Source organism: Mustela nigripes, chromosome 13 (genome assembly GCF_022355385.1).
Source record: "Mustela nigripes isolate SB6536 chromosome 13, MUSNIG.SB6536, whole genome shotgun sequence".
NCBI classification, from domain to species: Eukaryota; Metazoa; Chordata; class Mammalia; order Carnivora; family Mustelidae; genus Mustela; species Mustela nigripes.
Genome location: NC_081569.1, coordinates 43,459,833 through 43,478,767, shown reverse-complemented (window position 1 = coordinate 43,478,767; position 18,935 = coordinate 43,459,833). Strand labels below are relative to the sequence as shown.

Here is an 18,935-nt window from a genome sequence, read left to right as displayed (position 1 = left end):
CTCAGGGTCCTGGGATCGAGTCCCGCATCGGGCTCTCTGCTCAGCAGGGAGCCTGCTTCTCTCTCTCTCTCTCTGCCTGCCTCTCCATCTACTTGTGATTTCTCTCTGTCAAATAAATAAATAAAATCTTTAAAAAAAAAAAAAAAAGATGTCTTTTAACTCTCTTAATCTATAGGTTCCCCTCCATTTTTTTTCTTTCCATCAGTGTTTTTCTTTAGAACCTAGGCTTTTTGCTGATTGATTATGCATAATGCAGTTCACTATTTATTTTCTGCAAATTGGCAGGTGGATCTAGAGGCTTATTTGATCCCTTTGGCAAGACTATACATGGTTGTATGATTTTTCATCAGTTTCCTTCTAGGTATCTCTGTTATTGTGGTATTAGCAACTCTTGATGTTTAATGATTAATTCATAGGTGGTTGGTTGCAAAATGTTGATATTTTAGTTGTATCAGTCCTCTTTTGTTCATTGGAATGTTTTTATAAAGTTGATACCCTTATCAATTATTTGGTTACTCTGTTTCAGTTCATGTAAGAAAGGCTGAATAAGTGCTTGATTATGTCTGTTCAGTTTTTAAAAATTTGAACACTGATTTTATAAACTAGTGTTCAGTTTAATGAATTGGTCTGTCATCCTCCAAAGTGGACCAGTTGATTTCATTTGAAAAATGTTATGAACCCATAGACTTAAACCTGTTTGAGTTTTAACCCATTAAATTATTATCAGTAGTGGAGCTCATATTATTTCATCTTTGGCCAATAGTCTTTTAAGGTAGTAGTCTCTTCAGGGTGGTTCCTAAGTTCTTTTTTTTTTTTTTTTTTAAAGAGATATTTATTTGAGAAAGAGAGAGTGTAAGCAGGGAGAAGTGCAGACAGAGAGGAGAGAAAACTCAAGCAGAATCCCTGCTGAGTACAGAGCCCCAGATGGGGCTCAATCAATCTCACAACCCTGAGATGATGACTTGACCCGAAACCAGGAGTTGGATGCTCAACCAACTGAGCCACCCAGGCGTCCCCTAAGTTCTTTTGATATAGGCCTAATAATCTTTCATAGCTTTCTTGCTCTGTGACACATCAAATTATTCCAGACTCATCTGTCTGCATCTGCTTATATTTTGGAGTTATTGGAGTTACCTTGTCACCTAGTTTTGTTGTGAATGTTAAGTGTGGAGTTGAAGTTTGGCCATGTAGTTGTTCCGTGTAGTGAATCAGTGTGTTTAGAAAATGGCATTGCTGCTGCTGTTATCTTCCTAGATTTCTGCCCTGCCCCCGCTCCAGTTTTTAAACACACATTTCTAAGCCCTATAAGTAATTTTTTTTTTCTATCTTGCTCATTTTTGGCGGAATGTGGAGTGGAGGAGAGCTGGGATTTATCATAAAACTTATTACAGTAATAGATCTTCAGATTAAAAAATTCTAACACTCTTGGCCCACTACCCTCTCTTGTCTCCAGCAAAATTTCAGATCTCTTATTAGGGACTAGCAGCCTTCACTTACATGTATTTGTGTGTCCTCATAACCATCCTTATGTTCACTGCAGAATGTTGAACACACATGTCATTCTGTTGTTTTGGATGATTATGACTAAATGATTCTGACTAAAATTATTCTGTCCCCTTCCATTTAATGGGCTTTTGAAGGTTGACTTTTGAAGGTTTTCCTTCTCTTGTTTTGGTTGAGCAAAAAAGAAAACCCCACAAAACACTGTAAGACAGACAAAAAAATTGACAACAGCTGTAGTCAGAGTTATTTATTTATTTATTTATTTAATTTATTTTTTAAGTACTCTATTCACCCAGCATGGGGCTCTGACTCACGACCCTACCAGAGTCATACGCTCTACTGACTGAGCCAGTCAGGTGCCCCAGAGTTAGTATTTTTATTATATCGAGTTCGTATAAGACAGTTAAAAATCCATTAAGCCTTACTAAGTAAATAGGCAAAAGTTAGTGGTAAACAAAGAAAGAAAAACTTTAGTTCTGTTAATAATAACAAAATGTCAAGTTAAAATAATGCATCCTCTTTGATCCCACTTAAGCCTTTGCAAAAAATTAAAAGCATAATATGTGTTATTGGTATGGATGCGGTGAGACTGGTACTCTCGTATAGACGTATTCCTTGGTTAGGGCAATTGAAATGGCCACCCTGGGGCCTATCCTTTTGGCAGGGCTGTGGGGGGCAGCAGGTAGAGAAGTATGGTTTTTAAAAATGTATTATGAATAGCAACAGACTTTACCATTACATTCAACACAGGTGGTAAATAAGCAATGATTTTTATTTTATTTTTATTTTATTTTATGATTTTTATTTTATATGTACATAAAATGTACTGCTGGTGATACCTAGTAGCACCGTTTTGGAAAGCAGTTTTCTAGAGTATGTTTCAAGAATCATAAGATGTTGTTGTTTTGGGATAGAGTAGCCTCATTTTTGAGCTTCTCTACTTAAGAAGTAATGAAAAAGGTAGTAACAACTATGTTCTTAAAAATGGCTTGTGTAACAAAAAGACTCTAAATGTCTTGTTTAAAAGAAAAGGGTTAAATAAACTGGGGTTTTTACATAGATGGAAAATTATCAGTTCATTCATGAAGATAAGTTAGCTGTGGAAAATTTTGTCTGCCTTTTGTTTCATCACTTTTATATATCCACTGTGTTAACTATGTTAAAGAACGTGTATATGCAAAGTTCTGGAAGAATGTAGGTAAAAAGATAACATTCACTGTATTAAGGTTATAGGATTATCAATTCTTTTTTTTAAAAGTAAGTTTTCAAAAGTTCAAGCCCCACAACCCTGAGATTAAGAGTTGCATGCTTTACTGACTGAGCCAGCCAGGTGCCTCTTCTACTTTGTTTTTTAAGGTGTTTTTTCTTTTTCCTGTAATGCTGTGTGTGCCATAATTACTAGTCAAAAAAAGTCTTGATTATGTGTCTCCTCCTCATTTTTGCCACCTTTATTAGTATCTTTTACAGGAGTATGTAGTCTAGCCATCTGTATTTAAAATTAGATGTATTCTTAAGTTATTTGAGCCATTGAGAGTTTTAGAAATAAGGAAAATAAACAGTAATTTCAGACAACATTTATGAAAATGTCTCCACTAAGAATGTCTTGCCTATTTATTGCATATTTTTAACTTTAATAGGTTTGCAGAATGGCATCTGATTACTCAAGAACATGTGCTAGCCCAGATAGCATTCAGACTGGTGATGCTCCTATTGTCTCAGAAACCTGTGAGGTTTACGTCTGGGGGAGCAACAGCAGCCATCAATTGGTGGAAGGCACACAGGAGAAAATACTACAGCCCAAACTGGCTCCCAGTTTCTCTGATGCTCAGACTGTGAGTCCTCTACATATCTTACAAATTGGTAGATGGTTTGCTCTAAGTAGTGTTAAGAGTTTTTTTTAAGTGAGTGAAGAGTCTCGCTTCTTCTTCTTTTTTTTTTTTTTTTAAAGATTTTATTTATTTATTTGACAGACAGAAATCACAGGTAGGCAGAAAGGCAGGCAGAGGGTTGGGGTGGGGGAAGCAGGCTCCCTGCTGAGCAGAGAGCCTGATGCAGGGCTCCATCCCAGGACTCTGGGATCATGACCTGAGCCAAAGGCAGAGGCTTTCACCCATTGAGCCACCCAGGCACCCCAAGAGTCTCATTTCTTATCTGTATTGTTTCTGTATACCATGCTATATCACTTTTTTTTCATTTTAATAGGAAAAAAACCATTTTTAGTTCATTTCCCTAGCATGGTTTCCAAGTTTCAAAAAAATCAAATTGGAGCTGGATTTTTGAAAAGAATTATGAATGACGACAGACTTACCATTATATTCAATGCAAATGGCAAATAGGACTAAGTAAAAACTGGAATTTTTCTTTTGCTCGATTGGCATTTTATTTTCTTATTGTGATCACTTATTTACGTTTGTAGCTACCTTTTAGTCAAGCTAGAACTTTCTATTTTTTTTATTAGTTTCACTAAAACTTAGGTTTTTTTTTTTTTAAATGAGTGTAAAATATATTTTATATGACCCTTGCCATAATGGACTCAAAGAAATTTATAGGATAATTTTATTTCTTGCTCTTCATCCACCGATTATAAGATGAGCTAAAACATTTTACTTTGTTGTTTTATTGAATCATGACTGGGTAGATATCCTGAAGAGAGAAAATATGCAGTAATTTATGCCCAACAATAAAGTCAACATGAGGAAACCATTAATAGTTTTCATAATTTTCTGTTTAATTTCTCTGTAGAATAGTGCCATATTCTGGTTTTAAAGACTTTGAACCTCTCTGATAAAATTAGCATTAAATATTATACTCTGAGTCTCACAGAAATGTTTTATTTTACTCTTCCCTTTGCTTATAGATTGAAGCTGGACAATACTGCACTTTTGTTATTTCTACGGATGGCTCTGTTAGAGCTTGTGGTAAAGGCAGCTATGGGAGACTGGGCCTTGGAGATTCTAATAATCAGTCCACTTTAAAAAAGTTAACATTTGAACCTCACAGGTCCATTAAAAAGGTTTCATCTTCTAAAGGATCTGATGGTCACACCTTAGCTTTTACAACAGAAGGAGAAGTCTTCAGTTGGGGAGATGGTGACTATGGGAAACTGGGACATGGAAATAGTTCAACACAGAAATATCCCAAGCTTATTCAGGGCCCTCTGCAGGGAAAGGTATGTGCTTTCTTATTGTATTTAAAAATAATTAGATGCGCTGCATTGTAAGTGATGATATCTTTCAGATTTTGATATATTCTTTCTAAAGTTACCCTCACCCCCAAATCCTTTTTATCCTTTGGGTATTTGCTTTTGTGGTTTACAAAACACTTTCACATACATTACTTAATTTTAATTCTTATAACAACTTTGTTAAGGTAGTTATTACTCTCATTTCACATGAGGAAACTGAGAATCATCCATTTCACAAATACTTACAGATACTCTATCTGGAATATCTATCTTGACAGTGTATCCAGATACACTATCCAGATACACAAGATATTTCAGTATCTTCCAAATGCCAGGCAGTGTTTTAGGCATTAGACACATAGTAGTGAACAAAACACAAGATCCTTAGTCTCATGGAACTTTTAATTTGTGGTTAGAGATGAGTAAGCACATAATTTCAAATAATAATAAAGAAAAAATTGAGTAATGTATTAGATATTAACTTGGGTGGGGTGTGATATTAGATAATGGGGTCATAAAATTGGAGGAGGTGTCATTGTAATAGAAATAAGGCATTTAGAGTGGTTAACTCACTTGCTGAAGGTCACACAAATAATTAGCACCATTAGAAACTGAACCTAGATCTCTTCTAATTTCTATTTGACCTTTCTTTAAAGAAGTGAAGGTATTTTCCTAAACTTAGAGTTATATGCAGTTATACAGGTTCCTCTATTTTAAGATGACTTTCTTGCCACAAAAGTTTTTTTATATAAGACCTTTTCAAAGTTTAAATTTTCATATTATACCATAATTGCAAGTGGGACACTTTTCCCTTCATGGTAGGTTGTCTGACAAGATTGTCTATCAAACGAATTTTACTTTATTATAACTTGTAGTATTTTAACTTAGACATCAATCCCAAGCAGTGAGCTTTGGAATGTTTCACCTGACAACATTATGGGATACTTGATAAGATGCTGAATGTGGGGCTTTAAGGAAATTTTCAGGAAAATACTACTACTACTTTAAGCACCTTCTCTCTTCATTCCAATTCTTTAAACATTATATTCCTTTTAATGTCCTATTTTTTTTAAATGGGAACTTTGCTAATTAAATATAACTTAGTATGAATATCATAAAGAAAAAAGGTTCCAAAAAGTAAACTAATAACTTTTAGATAAAATTTTAGTAGTTTTTAGCATATTATCTAGAATGTATTAGGTATACAGGTTTTTTTTTTTTTTTTTAAGATTTATTTGAGAGAGAGAGAGAGAGATGATGCAAAATGGGGGGAGAGGGGTAGGTAGAGAAGCAGACTCCTCTATCTGAGCAGGGAGCCTGATACGGGGCTTGATCCCAGGACCCTGAGATCATGATCTGAGCTGAAGGCAGACACTTAACTGACTGAGCCACCCAGATGCCACATGGTGCTCAGTATTTTTTATTGAATCTAAATTTTGAATTTTCTCAAGTGAGTTCTAATTTTTGGAGATTGAAAAGAGGCAGAGTAATTAGTATAGTTTGTTTTTTTTTTTCTGTTAAATCATTATTTTAATCAGTGGTAAAAGCTATGAGTCATCTCCCAGTTATGTTGCTGTATACTGTTAATCCCCTGATTGAACTCATCAACTGTATAGCTAATTGAGTGGTAAAGAGATACTGCTAAGAGTTTAATTAATGTAAGCTTATATACTGCTTAGATCTTCCTGCATTGGTTAATAGTAACAATGTTTTTGAGAGTTACCCCCTATTACATAATGAGTTTTTCTTGATTAGCCAGGATTATAGGTTTTATGTTAACATTATATTTAAAAATTTTTCGTTGTTCCATGAGTGTTTATTTAGCCCTGCCAACTCTTTGAGTAAAGCCTTGATTTGTGATATAGTATTCTTACAAGTGATTAGATTGATGCTTTCAGGGCTCCTGCTAACCTTCGGAGTGCCTTTGCGTGAACTAGGAAAGTTATCTTCTCTGGGTGGAAGCTAGGTTTCATGGCTTGGCAAACAGAGCAGAGGCTGTATTTCAGCATTTTCATGACCCCAGGCACCTATCCTGGGCACACCCTCTACAGCTGTATGTGGTAACTTCTGGATAAGTTGCGAATATCAGTGTCTCTGCAGTCTCTTTGTGTAAGATCGAATGTGAACTACATGTTTTAGCATATGCATGTTCTTCATCTTGGGTGTGTTTTGTGTGCAATGCAGGTAGTTGTTTGTGTGTCTGCTGGGTACAGACATAGTGCTGCTGTCACAGAGGATGGTGAATTATACACATGGGGTGAAGGAGACTTTGGAAGATTAGGTAAGCTTTTTTAAAATTGAAGTTGCTTTCAGAGAAAAATAGAAATGATGGTTACTGAGAAGCAGTGAGGCTAGATTTAATAGGCAAAAACCCCTGTTATTTATTTTGTTAGTTTTAGCCCAGAGGAATACAGTTTTATACAGCGAATACCTGGATTGTAGTGCTGAAATTTAAGCTGTAATTAAATCTAGCACTACTGAGTACCTATTATGAGCAGACACTTAAGGATTTCAGGGACAAGAAAGATACCATCATGATCCTAAAATGTGTGTGAAAACAAGTTGACACGAGCATGATACTAGGTAGCATTAGACAAATGCTTGGAGAAGAGCATGTATAGAATATGCTAATGATTCACTGAAGGGACTGGGGTCTTAGTTTGAGAGTAGTCTAGATTCTTTCAAATTGCACTTTAAAAATACCTCATTTCTGTCATTAACTTAAAATGATTATTCTGCCTGTGATGTAGTGGCCTAAAGAAAAAGCATTAACAACATTTTTCTTTGTTGTGTGTGTTTTATCCAAGGTCATGGAGATAGTAACAGCCGTAACATTCCAACATTAGTAAAAGACATTAGCAATGTCGGAGAGGTTTCTTGTGGCAGTTCACATACTATTGCTTTGTCTAAAGATGGGAGAACTGTATGGTCTTTTGGAGGAGGAGACAATGGTATGTAAAAAATTATTTATTGATAGTGTTGGGCTTGTTTTCTTGAGATTTAAAAAGATGTACTTTTCTGTTAAATATCTTATTATAGGAAAACTCTAACAATGAGTAGAAATTTTAGAAATTTAAATGAACTGTTTCAACAAATGTTGCTATAGCCATTGTTAACTTACATAGATAGACCTCTAAATATATATATATATTTATAAAACATGTACATATATTTCCACATAGATGCCTTTTTTGAAAACTAAAGCAGACATGTGTCTTTGATTTTTTATAATCTGGTGGTTTTTGTCTGACAGTTTTTAAAAAAAATATCTTCCTATGGCTCTAAATTTTTTAAAGTAGCTCAGTGTATCCCTTTATGTGATTGTAAAACAACTTAAAAAAAAATCAGTTTACTATTGAGTACCTAGATAGTTTCCAAATATTTTTCTGTATCAAAAATTACACAATGAATGACTAAATCTTTGTCCATTTATTCACAACTACCAGCATTGTGAGATTGTTTATTTTCCTGTGTCTTTCAATAACAAACACTTAGCATTAAATCTTAAAATTAAGAATACTTAAAAATAATTTCAATAGTGAAAATGGTATCATTTAATATTTCCTTGATTCTTAGTGCAGTTGAGTTTATATGTTGTTGGCCATTTGTTTTTTTTCTTTAGTGATTTGTTGAGTTTTCTATTTTAGTAACTATTGGCTCTGTTAAAAAATTAAAAAATAATTAGATACATATAAACTCCTTGTATTACAACCTATTTATTATATCAGCAAACTTGAAGTTGGAAATATGACCGTTAAAAGTAGAGAAAGAAGAACAGTTTTCCATATTTCCCTTAAAGTGGTTTTAATTGCTTGAAATTAAGATTGAATAGCCTGTGGGTTGTTTCTGTTTCTTTTTTATAACAAAAACATTCATTTTTTCACCTCCTTACTGTCAGAAACGGAGTTTTGCACATCAGTTTGGTGATGGAAAGATGAGTGATATTTATCAATGTGAATACTTAGGTAAAGCATAGAGGTTCTTTAAAACAAGTAAACTGTTTAACTTGAATGTGCTTTTTTTGGTAGGCAAACTTGGCCATGGAGATACTAACAGAGTGTATAAACCTAAAGTTGTTGAAGCTTTACAAGGAATGTTCATTCGCAAAGTTTGTGCTGGGAGCCAGTCTTCGCTTGCTTTAACATCAACAGGGCAGGTAGGAATAAGGGATGAGCATAAAAGGATTAAATTATTTCAGAGGAGTAGGTGACTAAAAAGTAATAATCATAATTAAACTTTAAAGTTAAAAAATGCATTTTTCTTGTTAAGATTTATTTATTTGAGAGAGAGTGAGTTGGGGGCGAAATAAAGACAGAAAGACAGACAGTCTTAAGCAGACTCCATGCTGAATGTGGAGGCCCATGTGGTGCTCCATCTCAGGACCCTGAGATGATGACCTGAGCTGAAACCAAGAGTCAGATGCTTAACCGAATTCACTGCCCAGGCTTCCCTTAAAAAAGGTAACATTTTAAAGGCAATCTACTGAAATGAAATATTTTCTTCTGTTTGAACAGGTAGAGTATTTGCAAAGGAACCAGATTTTCTCACCTGGCCTCTGACCCAGATAAATCTGTCCTCAGCCCCATTCTTTGTATTAAGAGGTTTTATAAAACCTTTTTAGCACTCAGCACCCCTTAAATTCTTTCCTAAAAATTATGGATAGTGGGAAAAAGTGTGAATAGATCTTGTTGAAACCAGTGATAGGAACTAAGAAGGCAAAAGGTGATCAACAAAGAGGGTAAGGTGGGGCGCCTGGGTGGCTCAGTGGGTTAAGCCGCTGCCTTCGGCTCAGGTCATGATCTCAGGGTCCTGGGATCGAGTCCCGCATCGGGCTCTCTGCTCAGCAGGGAGCCTGCTTCCTTCTCTCTCTCTCTGCCTGCCTCTCAATGTACTTGTAATTTCTCTCTGTCAAATAAATAAATAAAATCTTAAAAAAAAAAAAAAAAAGAGGGTAAGGAGAAATTTCCATATGGAAAAATGATGTGAGAGGGATAGGTGTTTCTAAGAAAGGGTTAGTCAGGCATAGGATAGTCAGAACTTTAATCTCTTTATAAACTTCTGAACTTTGTTTGCATACTTTGATTTCTCTCTGTTTTTTTGTTGGTGATGGAGAGGATCTAGGTATGGTGATAGACTGATAATAATTTTCTTCTTAAATCCATCAGCATCCACAGTGAAAAAATGAGCTGACCACTCATTTTCTCACATATAGGAAACTATTTCGTACCAGGTAGTGGTATAAAAATGTTTTCTGACTAATTCACAAGGCTGATGAACAGCAAAGCTGAAATTAGCATATAGTGTAATTATTTTGGAGAGACTAGAATGCCTTACGTCCTAAAATATCAAACTCAAACTATTCATTACCCTATATTTCATTACATTAGTCGTTTGTTACAGTGCTGGATACTGCCTTAAGACCTGGAACTTCTCTTTTACATCTTTTTCACTATGGGTTTTGTGGTAAGGATATATGACAAAGCCAGAAGATGCTCACTTGTTTAATGTATAGCCAGTAGGCAAATCGCAGACCTCCCTTGATCATCATGTGGTTCTTTTGTATGAGAGGGGTAATGATTTATGCTTTGCTTACAAATGATCATGCAAGGTAATTACATGAATTGAAAGTTTCTATAAATTACCAAATACTGTTGAACTGTTAGTTGCTAATGATGGTAATACATTTATTATATTGAATTTCAAAGGAAATTGTGAGTTAATTGCTATGTAGAATAGTTGTATCATGAGTATGCTAAGTTACATGAAATTAAATATACATACTTAGGAAAAAATAAAGTGAGGGAAAAATAGGTTTAAATGACAAGGGTAGTTCTGTTTACCATTAAATTTGCTGAGCATGAGAAGATCAACATCTGTTTTTCCCTCAGTCCTCTCAGGCCACTTCTCTGCTGACTTCCCATCATATTAAGTGTAATTCTTATGTTGAAAAATACAGTATTTGTATTTTATACAACAAGGTCCCTAAATACAAGCCAAGTATTTCTTCATCTGCTGTTCAACCAGAGGAACACTGGAAGAGCAAACTCTAGCAATAGGGGTCTTATTGAGTGACAGTACTGTATTGTACTTGATGAGTGATTTAGGAGATTTTGAATTACTTTATGTATTTTTTCACCTTACTTGTCTTTAGTTGTTAATCCCTCCTTACGTATACCTTTAGTGTACTGGAATTTTCTTTCTATTCTTAAGTAGTTCTCTAGCAACTGGTACAAGTATTTGCCTGCCTTCCTTTCTTTCTTCCTTCCTTTCTTTCTTCTTTCGTTCTTTCTTTCTTTCTTTCGAGGCTTATTCTCTCAGTAGTCTTTAGTGAAAGAATTACAAGACAAAAAAATTCCTGAACCCAGTAGCATAAGGGTAAGAGTCTATATGATATTACCAGAACCCACCAACAGGGGAAAAAAAGTCACTCAGTTTGCTAATTGTTTTGATTTTGGGCTGCCCAACTGACAGTCATTCACCCTTTTATCTTCCTCTTCAACTCCCCTTTCCCCTAAGCTTCTTAAATCAGTCGTTGGTTGTTGTGGTATTAATTAGCCAAAAATGAAGATGTTCAGAGAGCTATGTTGACTACCGCTTCACATGGCCCTCTTTGTAAGTGATCATTGAAATTATTATAACAATGAGATGATGTGATTTTTAACTGAATCATAAACAGCAGTTTTGTGACTTACACAATTCATTTTATATGTACACACCTTGGTCTAATAAACCAAGAAATATTTGTTGAGACCCACAGAGTAGGAAACATATGAAGGAGAAGTTGTAAAATAGCAACAGTGTTTCTAAGCTGCTAAAAGCCTTCTAAGATCCTTCTATTTTTTCTGTGATTGTTTTTCTTTGCAGCTCAGCTGCTTGTCTACCTGTATAGTAAACATTTAAAAACAGCAAAATAAATAACTCTAAAATCTTTAACAATCAAAACAGTAAATATTAATTTTAGCAACAGGAAGTTATTATTTAGTTTTTTCAAGATTTTATTTATTTGAGAGAGGCTGAGGGAGAGTACAAGCAGGGGAAGAGGGAGACGCAGATTACCTGCTGAGCAGGGAGCCCAGTGCGGGGTTTGATCCCAGGACCCTGGGATCATGACCTGAGCTGAAGGTGGACGCTTAATTGATGGAGCCACACAGGCGCCCAGAACGTTATTTGGTATCAAGCCACACTCTTACTTATTTGTTTAATTTTTTTAAAAAAGATTTTTTAAATTAATTGATTGATTGATTGGCACAGAGGGAGAGGGGGAAGAAAGAACCCCAAGCAGGCTCCAGTCTCAGTGTGGCACCTGGTGCAGGGCTCCATCTCATGATCCTCAGATCATGACCTAAGCCCAAACCAAGAGTCGGACACTTAACCATTTATGCTACCCAGGCACCCCTAGATGATGTTTATTTTTAAACAACATAAGTCTTCAACTTAGTACCTCAGGATATTTTGTGCATTTCTGTTTGTTTCAGGTTTATGCTTGGGGCTGTGGAGCTTGTCTAGGTTGTGGTTCTTCAGAAGCTACTGCTTTGAGACCCAAGCTTATTGAAGAACTGGCTGCCACAAGAATAGTTGACATTTCTATTGGAGACAGTCATTGTTTGGCTCTTTCTCATGGTAATGTCATTTGTTTTTAAAAGAAATAATATTAACTTACCGTCTGTAAATGTATTACATTTAAATTTGGCTTTTCTTTATTTTATTTTTAGATAATGAAGTTTATGCCTGGGGCAATAACTCAATGGGGCAGTGTGGCCAAGGAAATTCCACAGGTCCTATTACTAAACCAAAGAAAGTGAGTGGCTTAGATGGCATAGCTATTCAGCAGATCTCTGCTGGAACATCACATAGTCTAGCATGGACTGCTCTTCCTAGGGATAGGTAAGAATGCCATGTTTAAAAATTCTTATATTCTAATAACAGAAACACCAGTGAAAACAAAAGTAATAGTACTTTGTTCATAAAATGCCCTTCCGAACATTTATGCTGTTGATTTTTTTACTATCACAGGCATGACTTCTAGAGTTCTTCTGACTTGAATGTTGAGGTTATATAAGGAAGAAGTTATACCCTGTATTTAAGAAATTTTCTTGATTTAAGTGTCCTTTAAATATTTTGAATTCCTTCTCTGTCTCTAGGATTTGATTTTAAAAATTAAATGTCTCCTTATTAAGAGGAAGTTACATTGAAATGAACTCAGAACTAGGTTTTATTTATTTTTTTTAATATTTTATTTATTTGAGAGAGAAAGTGAGAGAGAGAGCATGAGTGAGGAGGGAGGGAGAGGGAGAAGTTGACTCCCTTGCTGAGCCCTGACCCTGGAATCATGACTTGAACCAAAGGCTGATGCTTAACTGACTGAGCCACCTAGGCGCCCCAGAACTAAACAGTTGATTAGCCTCAGTGGCCTTTGTCTGGTTGGTTTTTTGAAAATAATTAGTGGCTATACTTTTTAAATAAAGGAAGTTACTTTTGCAGAAATTTAGCTTTTTCCTAAAGAGATAACCATATGTTTTTAGAAAATCAGGTAGATGATTTTTATTAGGAGTGTGAATTTTAAGGAATTTTAAGGGTGTTTCAGATATTTTCAGATGCATGGGGGCTAATTTAAACTTGACATGTATTATATTTGCCTTCCAGACCTTTGATTCAGGTAGATTTTTTATGACATTTTAACCAATAAAAAACATTTATAATCACCTTCCAAAATAAAAGCTAAAAATATAATAAATTGATTATAAATAATTTGCTTTTCATATTAAATTTGCAACTTCCCACTTCATATATAGAGAGTTGGTTCCCAGCATCCTGACAGTCTTCACAAGTGTTTTTAGGAGTTGTTCTTTTTTTTTTTTTTTTTTTTTTTAAGATGTATTTATTTATTTGAGACAGAGTGGGTGCACATGAGTGGCAGAGAAAGAGAATCCCAAGCAAACTTCCCACTGAGTGTGGAGCCTGATATGGGGCTCTATCTCGTGGCCCATGAGATCATGTCCTAGCCAACACCAAGAGTCATATGTTTAACTGACTGAGCCACCAGGTGTCTCAGGAGTTTTTCTTTTAATAGCTTTCAGTTTTCTCATCTACAGAGTCAGGCTGTTTTTCTTAATATGAAATATACATTTTACAGACCCTTAGAACCAGAAGACTGTGGTAGATCCTGTGTCTCGGCTCAGATCTTTGCCTTTAAGTGAGTGAATATCCAACCTTCCAAAGCAGGTTGTGTCTATATGTTTTCTTTTTGAAGAACTCCAGGGATGACAAATTCTTGGTTTTCCTTGGTTGATAAAATGAAGGGTTTTAACTTTTATAATCAAGAAGGCCTTCTGTATATTTTGTTGAAATCTTTCATCTTTATTAATGGTTTAAATTTTGTTTTTGATCATATGTGAAAATTCCTCTGTTAAAGCTATTACATGATTTTCTTATGTTTCCTTCTAGACAAGTTGTTGCATGGCACCGACCTTATTGTGTAGATCTTGAAGAGAGTACCTTCTCACACCTGCGTTCTTTTCTTGAGAGATACTGTGATAAAATAAACAGTGAGATTCCCCCACTCCCTTTCCCTTCATCAAGGTATGTTATATATATGTATATTGGTGTGTGTGTGTGTAATATTTATTAATTATTCATTTTGAGTTTGACTTACTTTTTTGTTCTGTTTTCCCCTCAATTATGTTAAACTTCTTTAAAGAGCTAAACTTAGGTACTTATTGATAATGACCTTTAGCAAAAGTTACCCATGATTTCATGAATTACATTTTAAAAATCACTATTAGTCATAATTTGAGAAAATTTTTAAAGAGAAAAAAATGTTACCCAGACTGGATAGCACATGATCTTTTATGTTCCAGAAATTCACAGCACTTTGTTTGGTTTCAGGGAACACCACAATTTCCTCAAGCTGTGCCTGAAGCTGCTTTCAAATCACCTTGCTCTTGCACTTGCGGGAGGGGTCGCTACCAGCATTCTTGGGAGACAGGCAGGTCCACTTCGAAATTTGCTTTTCAGACTGATGGATTCAACTGTCCCAGATGAAATTCAAGAGGTAAGCATATAGGACTTGGAATCTGTATCTCAAGCCACATCTTTAAGAAAGAGCTACAACTTCCTTAAAGTTGTAGCTCATATATGCAACCATATATTGGAAGACTTCAATTGAATGTTTTTCCCTTATTCCTTTTCTTGGTGGGAGTAAATATTTTTGGTTAACTCATCCTTTAAGACAAAGGTCATCTTTGGGAAGCCTTTCATTCCCTGTTCCCCTGCCAGGTTAGGTTTCTCCTGTATGTATGCTTACTACATCACATTGTATTGTTGTTGTCTCTTCACAAACATGTCTGTCTTTTCCACCAGAGGATAAATTTCTGAGGACAGGGATCCAGTTTTATATTTTATTATGGTAAGACACATATAACATAAAATTTACTATCTTAACCTTTTCTTTTTTTGAGAGAGAGGGGGAGAGGAGATAGGAAAGGAAAGAGGGAGAGAGAAGGAATCTCAAATAGGCTCCATTCCCAGCTTGGAGCCTAGTGCAGAGTTCGATCTTACAACTGCAAGAGCATGACCTGAGCCAAAATTAAGAGCTGGATGCTTAACTGATTGAGCCACCCAGGCTCCCCTACCTTAACCACTTTTATGTATGTATGTATGTATGTATGTATGTATGTATTTAACAGAGAGAGAGATCACAAGTAGATGGAGAGGCAGGCAGAGAGAGAGAGGGGGAAGCAGGCTTCCCGCTGAGCAGAGAGCCCGATGTGGGACTCAATCCCAGGACCCTGAGATCATGACCTGCTCCGAAGGCAGCGGCTTAACCCACTGAGCCACCCAGGCGCCCCTACCTTAACCACTTTTAAATATAGTTTAGTGGTATTAAATACATTCATAATGTTCAACCACTACCCATCTTCGTAATTCTTTTCATCTTATAAAATTGAAGTTCTGTACCCATCAAACAGTAACTCCTCATTCTCCCCTTTCTTAAGCTTCTGGTAGCCACCATTCTACTTTCTGTCTCTTTGATTTTCACATTCTGAATATGTCATATAAGTGGAATCCTGAAACTGTCTTTTTGTGACTGGCTTATTTCACTTAGCATAATGTCCTTAAGGTTCATCTATATTGTACTACGTGTCAGAATTTCCTTCCTTTCTAAGCCTTAATAATCTTCTGTTGTACGTATATATCACATCTTTATGACCCTGGATTAGGCAATAGTTTCTTAGATTTGACACTGACAGCATAGGCAACCAAAAAAGAGAGGAGATAAATTGGACTTCATCAAAATGGAAAACATTTATGCCTCAAGGGGCTTTATCAAGAAAATGAACATAAAACTCATACATAGAATGGGAGGAATATTTGTAAATCGTATGTCTGATAATATTCTAGTTTCCGGGGACACTGGGTGGCTCAGTTGGCGTTAAGCATCTGTTTTCGGTTCAGTTTATGATTCCGGGGTCCTGGAATCTAGGTTCCATGTCTTCCCCCACCCCAGAGGGGAGTCTACTTCTTCATCTGCCTCTGCCCCTTCCTCTGCTCATGCTCTCTTTCTGGCTCACTCTCTCTCAAATCAATAAATAAAATCTTAAAAAAAAAATTCTAGTTTCCAGAATATATAAAGGATCTTACAACTCAACAATAAAAAGCTAAATAACCCAACTTTATTTATTTATTTTTAATAACTCACCTTCAAAAATGAGCAAAGAATTTTGAGTAGACATGTTTCCAGAGAAAATATGCATATAGCCAGTAAGCACATGAAAAAAATTCTTAACAGTCTTAGTCATTAGGGAAATGCAAATCAAAGTCTTAGTGAAACAATCTTCACACCCACTTAGAGGCTAAATCCAAAAGATAGGAATGTGTTACTGAGGATGTGGAGAAATTGGAACTCTTGTATATTGCTGGTGTTAATGTAAAATGGTACAGCTGCTTTCAAAAGCAGGTAGTTCCTTAAATAATTAAATGTTAAGTTACCATATAATGTAGCATTTCCACGCGTAGGTCTGTTCCTGTGAGAATTTTTCACTCAAAAACTTGTATAGGAATGTTCATAGCAATATTAATCATAACAACCAAAAGGTGTATGTCAGGTGATGAATGAATGAACTAAATGTGGTATGTCTGTACCAGGATAATCTTATTCAGGAGTAAAAAGAAAGGAGATTCTGATAACATGCTATACCATGACTGAACCTTGTAAACATTGTGGTAAATGAAAGAAGCCAGTCACAAAAGGCCATATATTATATTATATGACTGTATGTATGTGAAATGTATAGAGTAGGCAGACCCATAGAGAAAGTAAATCAATTGGTTGTTAGGGGTTAGGGGAGGGTGAGAGGAGAGTGACTGCTCATAGACACAAAATTTCTTTTTGGGGTGACGAAAATGTCCTAAAATTAGAATGGGGTGATGGTTATACAACTCTGTGAATATACTAAACCAGTGAATTTTATACTTAGAAAAAAAAAGGTGAATTTTATGACATGTGAATTACATATCAATAAAAGATGACTGATTTCAGCTGGACAGACATATCCCTGGCATGTGCGTAGAAGAAATATTAACCTGGTGGTGAATGGGAACTTTGTTGTTTTGGTATTTTCAGGAATGATAGTGTAGTATTTTTAAAAGGCCAGAAAGTACTGGAATAAAATAAAGAAAGCAAACTTTAAAAATTTATCTTTAGAAATTGTTTATTTATTCCTTGACTGTCCTTGGTAGTTACTCTTTTAGGGGAGTCCTTCAGAGATGAATCCTCAGGATATGTACAAAGCTATTTCTGTTCCTTATCTCTGAAACTTCTAGGAACTTAATCTATTTGTACACTCACTGTTGCTTTTTTTTGTTGTTTCTTTTTAAATGCTTTATTTTGAATCATTTGTAGACTTAAGGAAAAGTTGCATAAAAAATAGTTTTCTCACTCAGCTTCCCCTAATGCTAATGTTGTACATAACTGCAATACAATTATCAAAACCAAGAAATTAACATTAACTTAATACTATTCATTACACTAAACAGCTTCTTAGAAATTTGATCAGTTTTCCAGTAATGTCTTTGTTCTTTTGAGGAATCCTATTCAGGATCCTGTATTACAGTTAATTGTTGTTTCTCCCCAGTCTCCTACACTGTGTCACAATTTCTCATTTTTTCCCTTGTCTTTGATGACCTAGACAATTTCTAAGTCATGGTCAGTTATTTTACTGAATATCTCTGTTGTTTTCTTATGATGGGATTGAGGTTATGCATTTTTGGCAAGAGTGCCACAGAGATGATGATGTGTCCTCCGTACACCACATCATGGGGTACATGGTATTGGCATGTCTTGTAACTGGGGGTTTTGACTGTGATCACTTGGTTAAGGTGGTGTCTGCTGGTTTGTTGGTTTTTTTTAACCTCTGTTAGTAGCTTCTGAGAGAGGGTAGATAGGAAAAATATTCATTGAAAATATACTCACAATGAAGTAGTTTGTGAATTGAATAGCTCATGAATAGTTGAGGGGATAAAATTCTAATCTAAATTCATTTTCCTGTTAAGAACTCATTTGCCCATAAAAGTCATTGTCTTTTAACTTTCAGTGTTATTACTCAGAAAAATCAGTGCTTTTCAAATTTTTATCCTTTGTATGGAAATCTGCTTTTCTCTCTGAGTTCTGTAGCAGTTCTATTTGTCCTTTGTGTTCTCACATTTCAAAATAATAGGAACTGGTGTGGGTCTGTTGTTAACCATTGTGGCTTATGCTTGGGTGGACCCTTTTAATTTCCAAACTCAGTCTCTTCAGTTTTAAGAAGTTGCTTAGAGTATACTGTATATTGATTTCCTCTTCATTGTTTTCTCTTTCTGTAACTCCTTATTATTGGGATACTAGACCTCCTGGATGAGTCCTCATAATTTTTCTTGTGGTTTTTTTCCTGTTTTCCATTTTCCTCCAACTACCGTATGAGAGATTTAATTTTATATTCTAAATCTTCTGTTGAGGTTTTAAAAATTTCTTCCTTCTAAATTTACAAGAGCTCTTAATCATCAAGTGCTTCTTTTTTCTAGTCCAGCGCCCTCATTTTACTGATAAAGAAGCTATGACCCTGAGAAATTATGAGACCTAAGACAATGTAGCTGTTCCTAATAGCTACCTGGATGTTTTTTGGTCTAAGTCCTTCTTGTTTTAAAAATCTTAACCTTGGGGCACATGTGTGTCTCAGTTGATTAAGCATCTGCCTATAACTCGGGTCATGAT

At 35.4% G+C, this 18,935-nt stretch overlaps 1 protein-coding gene across 1 annotated transcript in view; it reads left to right on the top strand.

The window, feature by feature from the left end:
• The window catches only part of HERC1 (HECT and RLD domain containing E3 ubiquitin protein ligase family member 1), a 187,286-nt gene that overhangs the window by 49,886 nt on the left and 118,465 nt on the right, over window positions 1–18,935 (top strand). Inside the window, exons 4-12 of the mRNA XM_059372224.1 lie at window positions 3,141–3,335; window positions 4,361–4,672; window positions 6,872–6,968; window positions 7,495–7,638; window positions 8,716–8,843; window positions 12,163–12,307; window positions 12,400–12,571; window positions 14,132–14,266; window positions 14,573–14,738. Of these exons, the coding sequence (XP_059228207.1) occupies window positions 3,141–3,335; window positions 4,361–4,672; window positions 6,872–6,968; window positions 7,495–7,638; window positions 8,716–8,843; window positions 12,163–12,307; window positions 12,400–12,571; window positions 14,132–14,266; window positions 14,573–14,738 (1,494 nt within the window). The remainder of the gene's footprint in view (window positions 1–3,140; window positions 3,336–4,360; window positions 4,673–6,871; window positions 6,969–7,494; window positions 7,639–8,715; window positions 8,844–12,162; window positions 12,308–12,399; window positions 12,572–14,131; window positions 14,267–14,572; window positions 14,739–18,935) is intronic.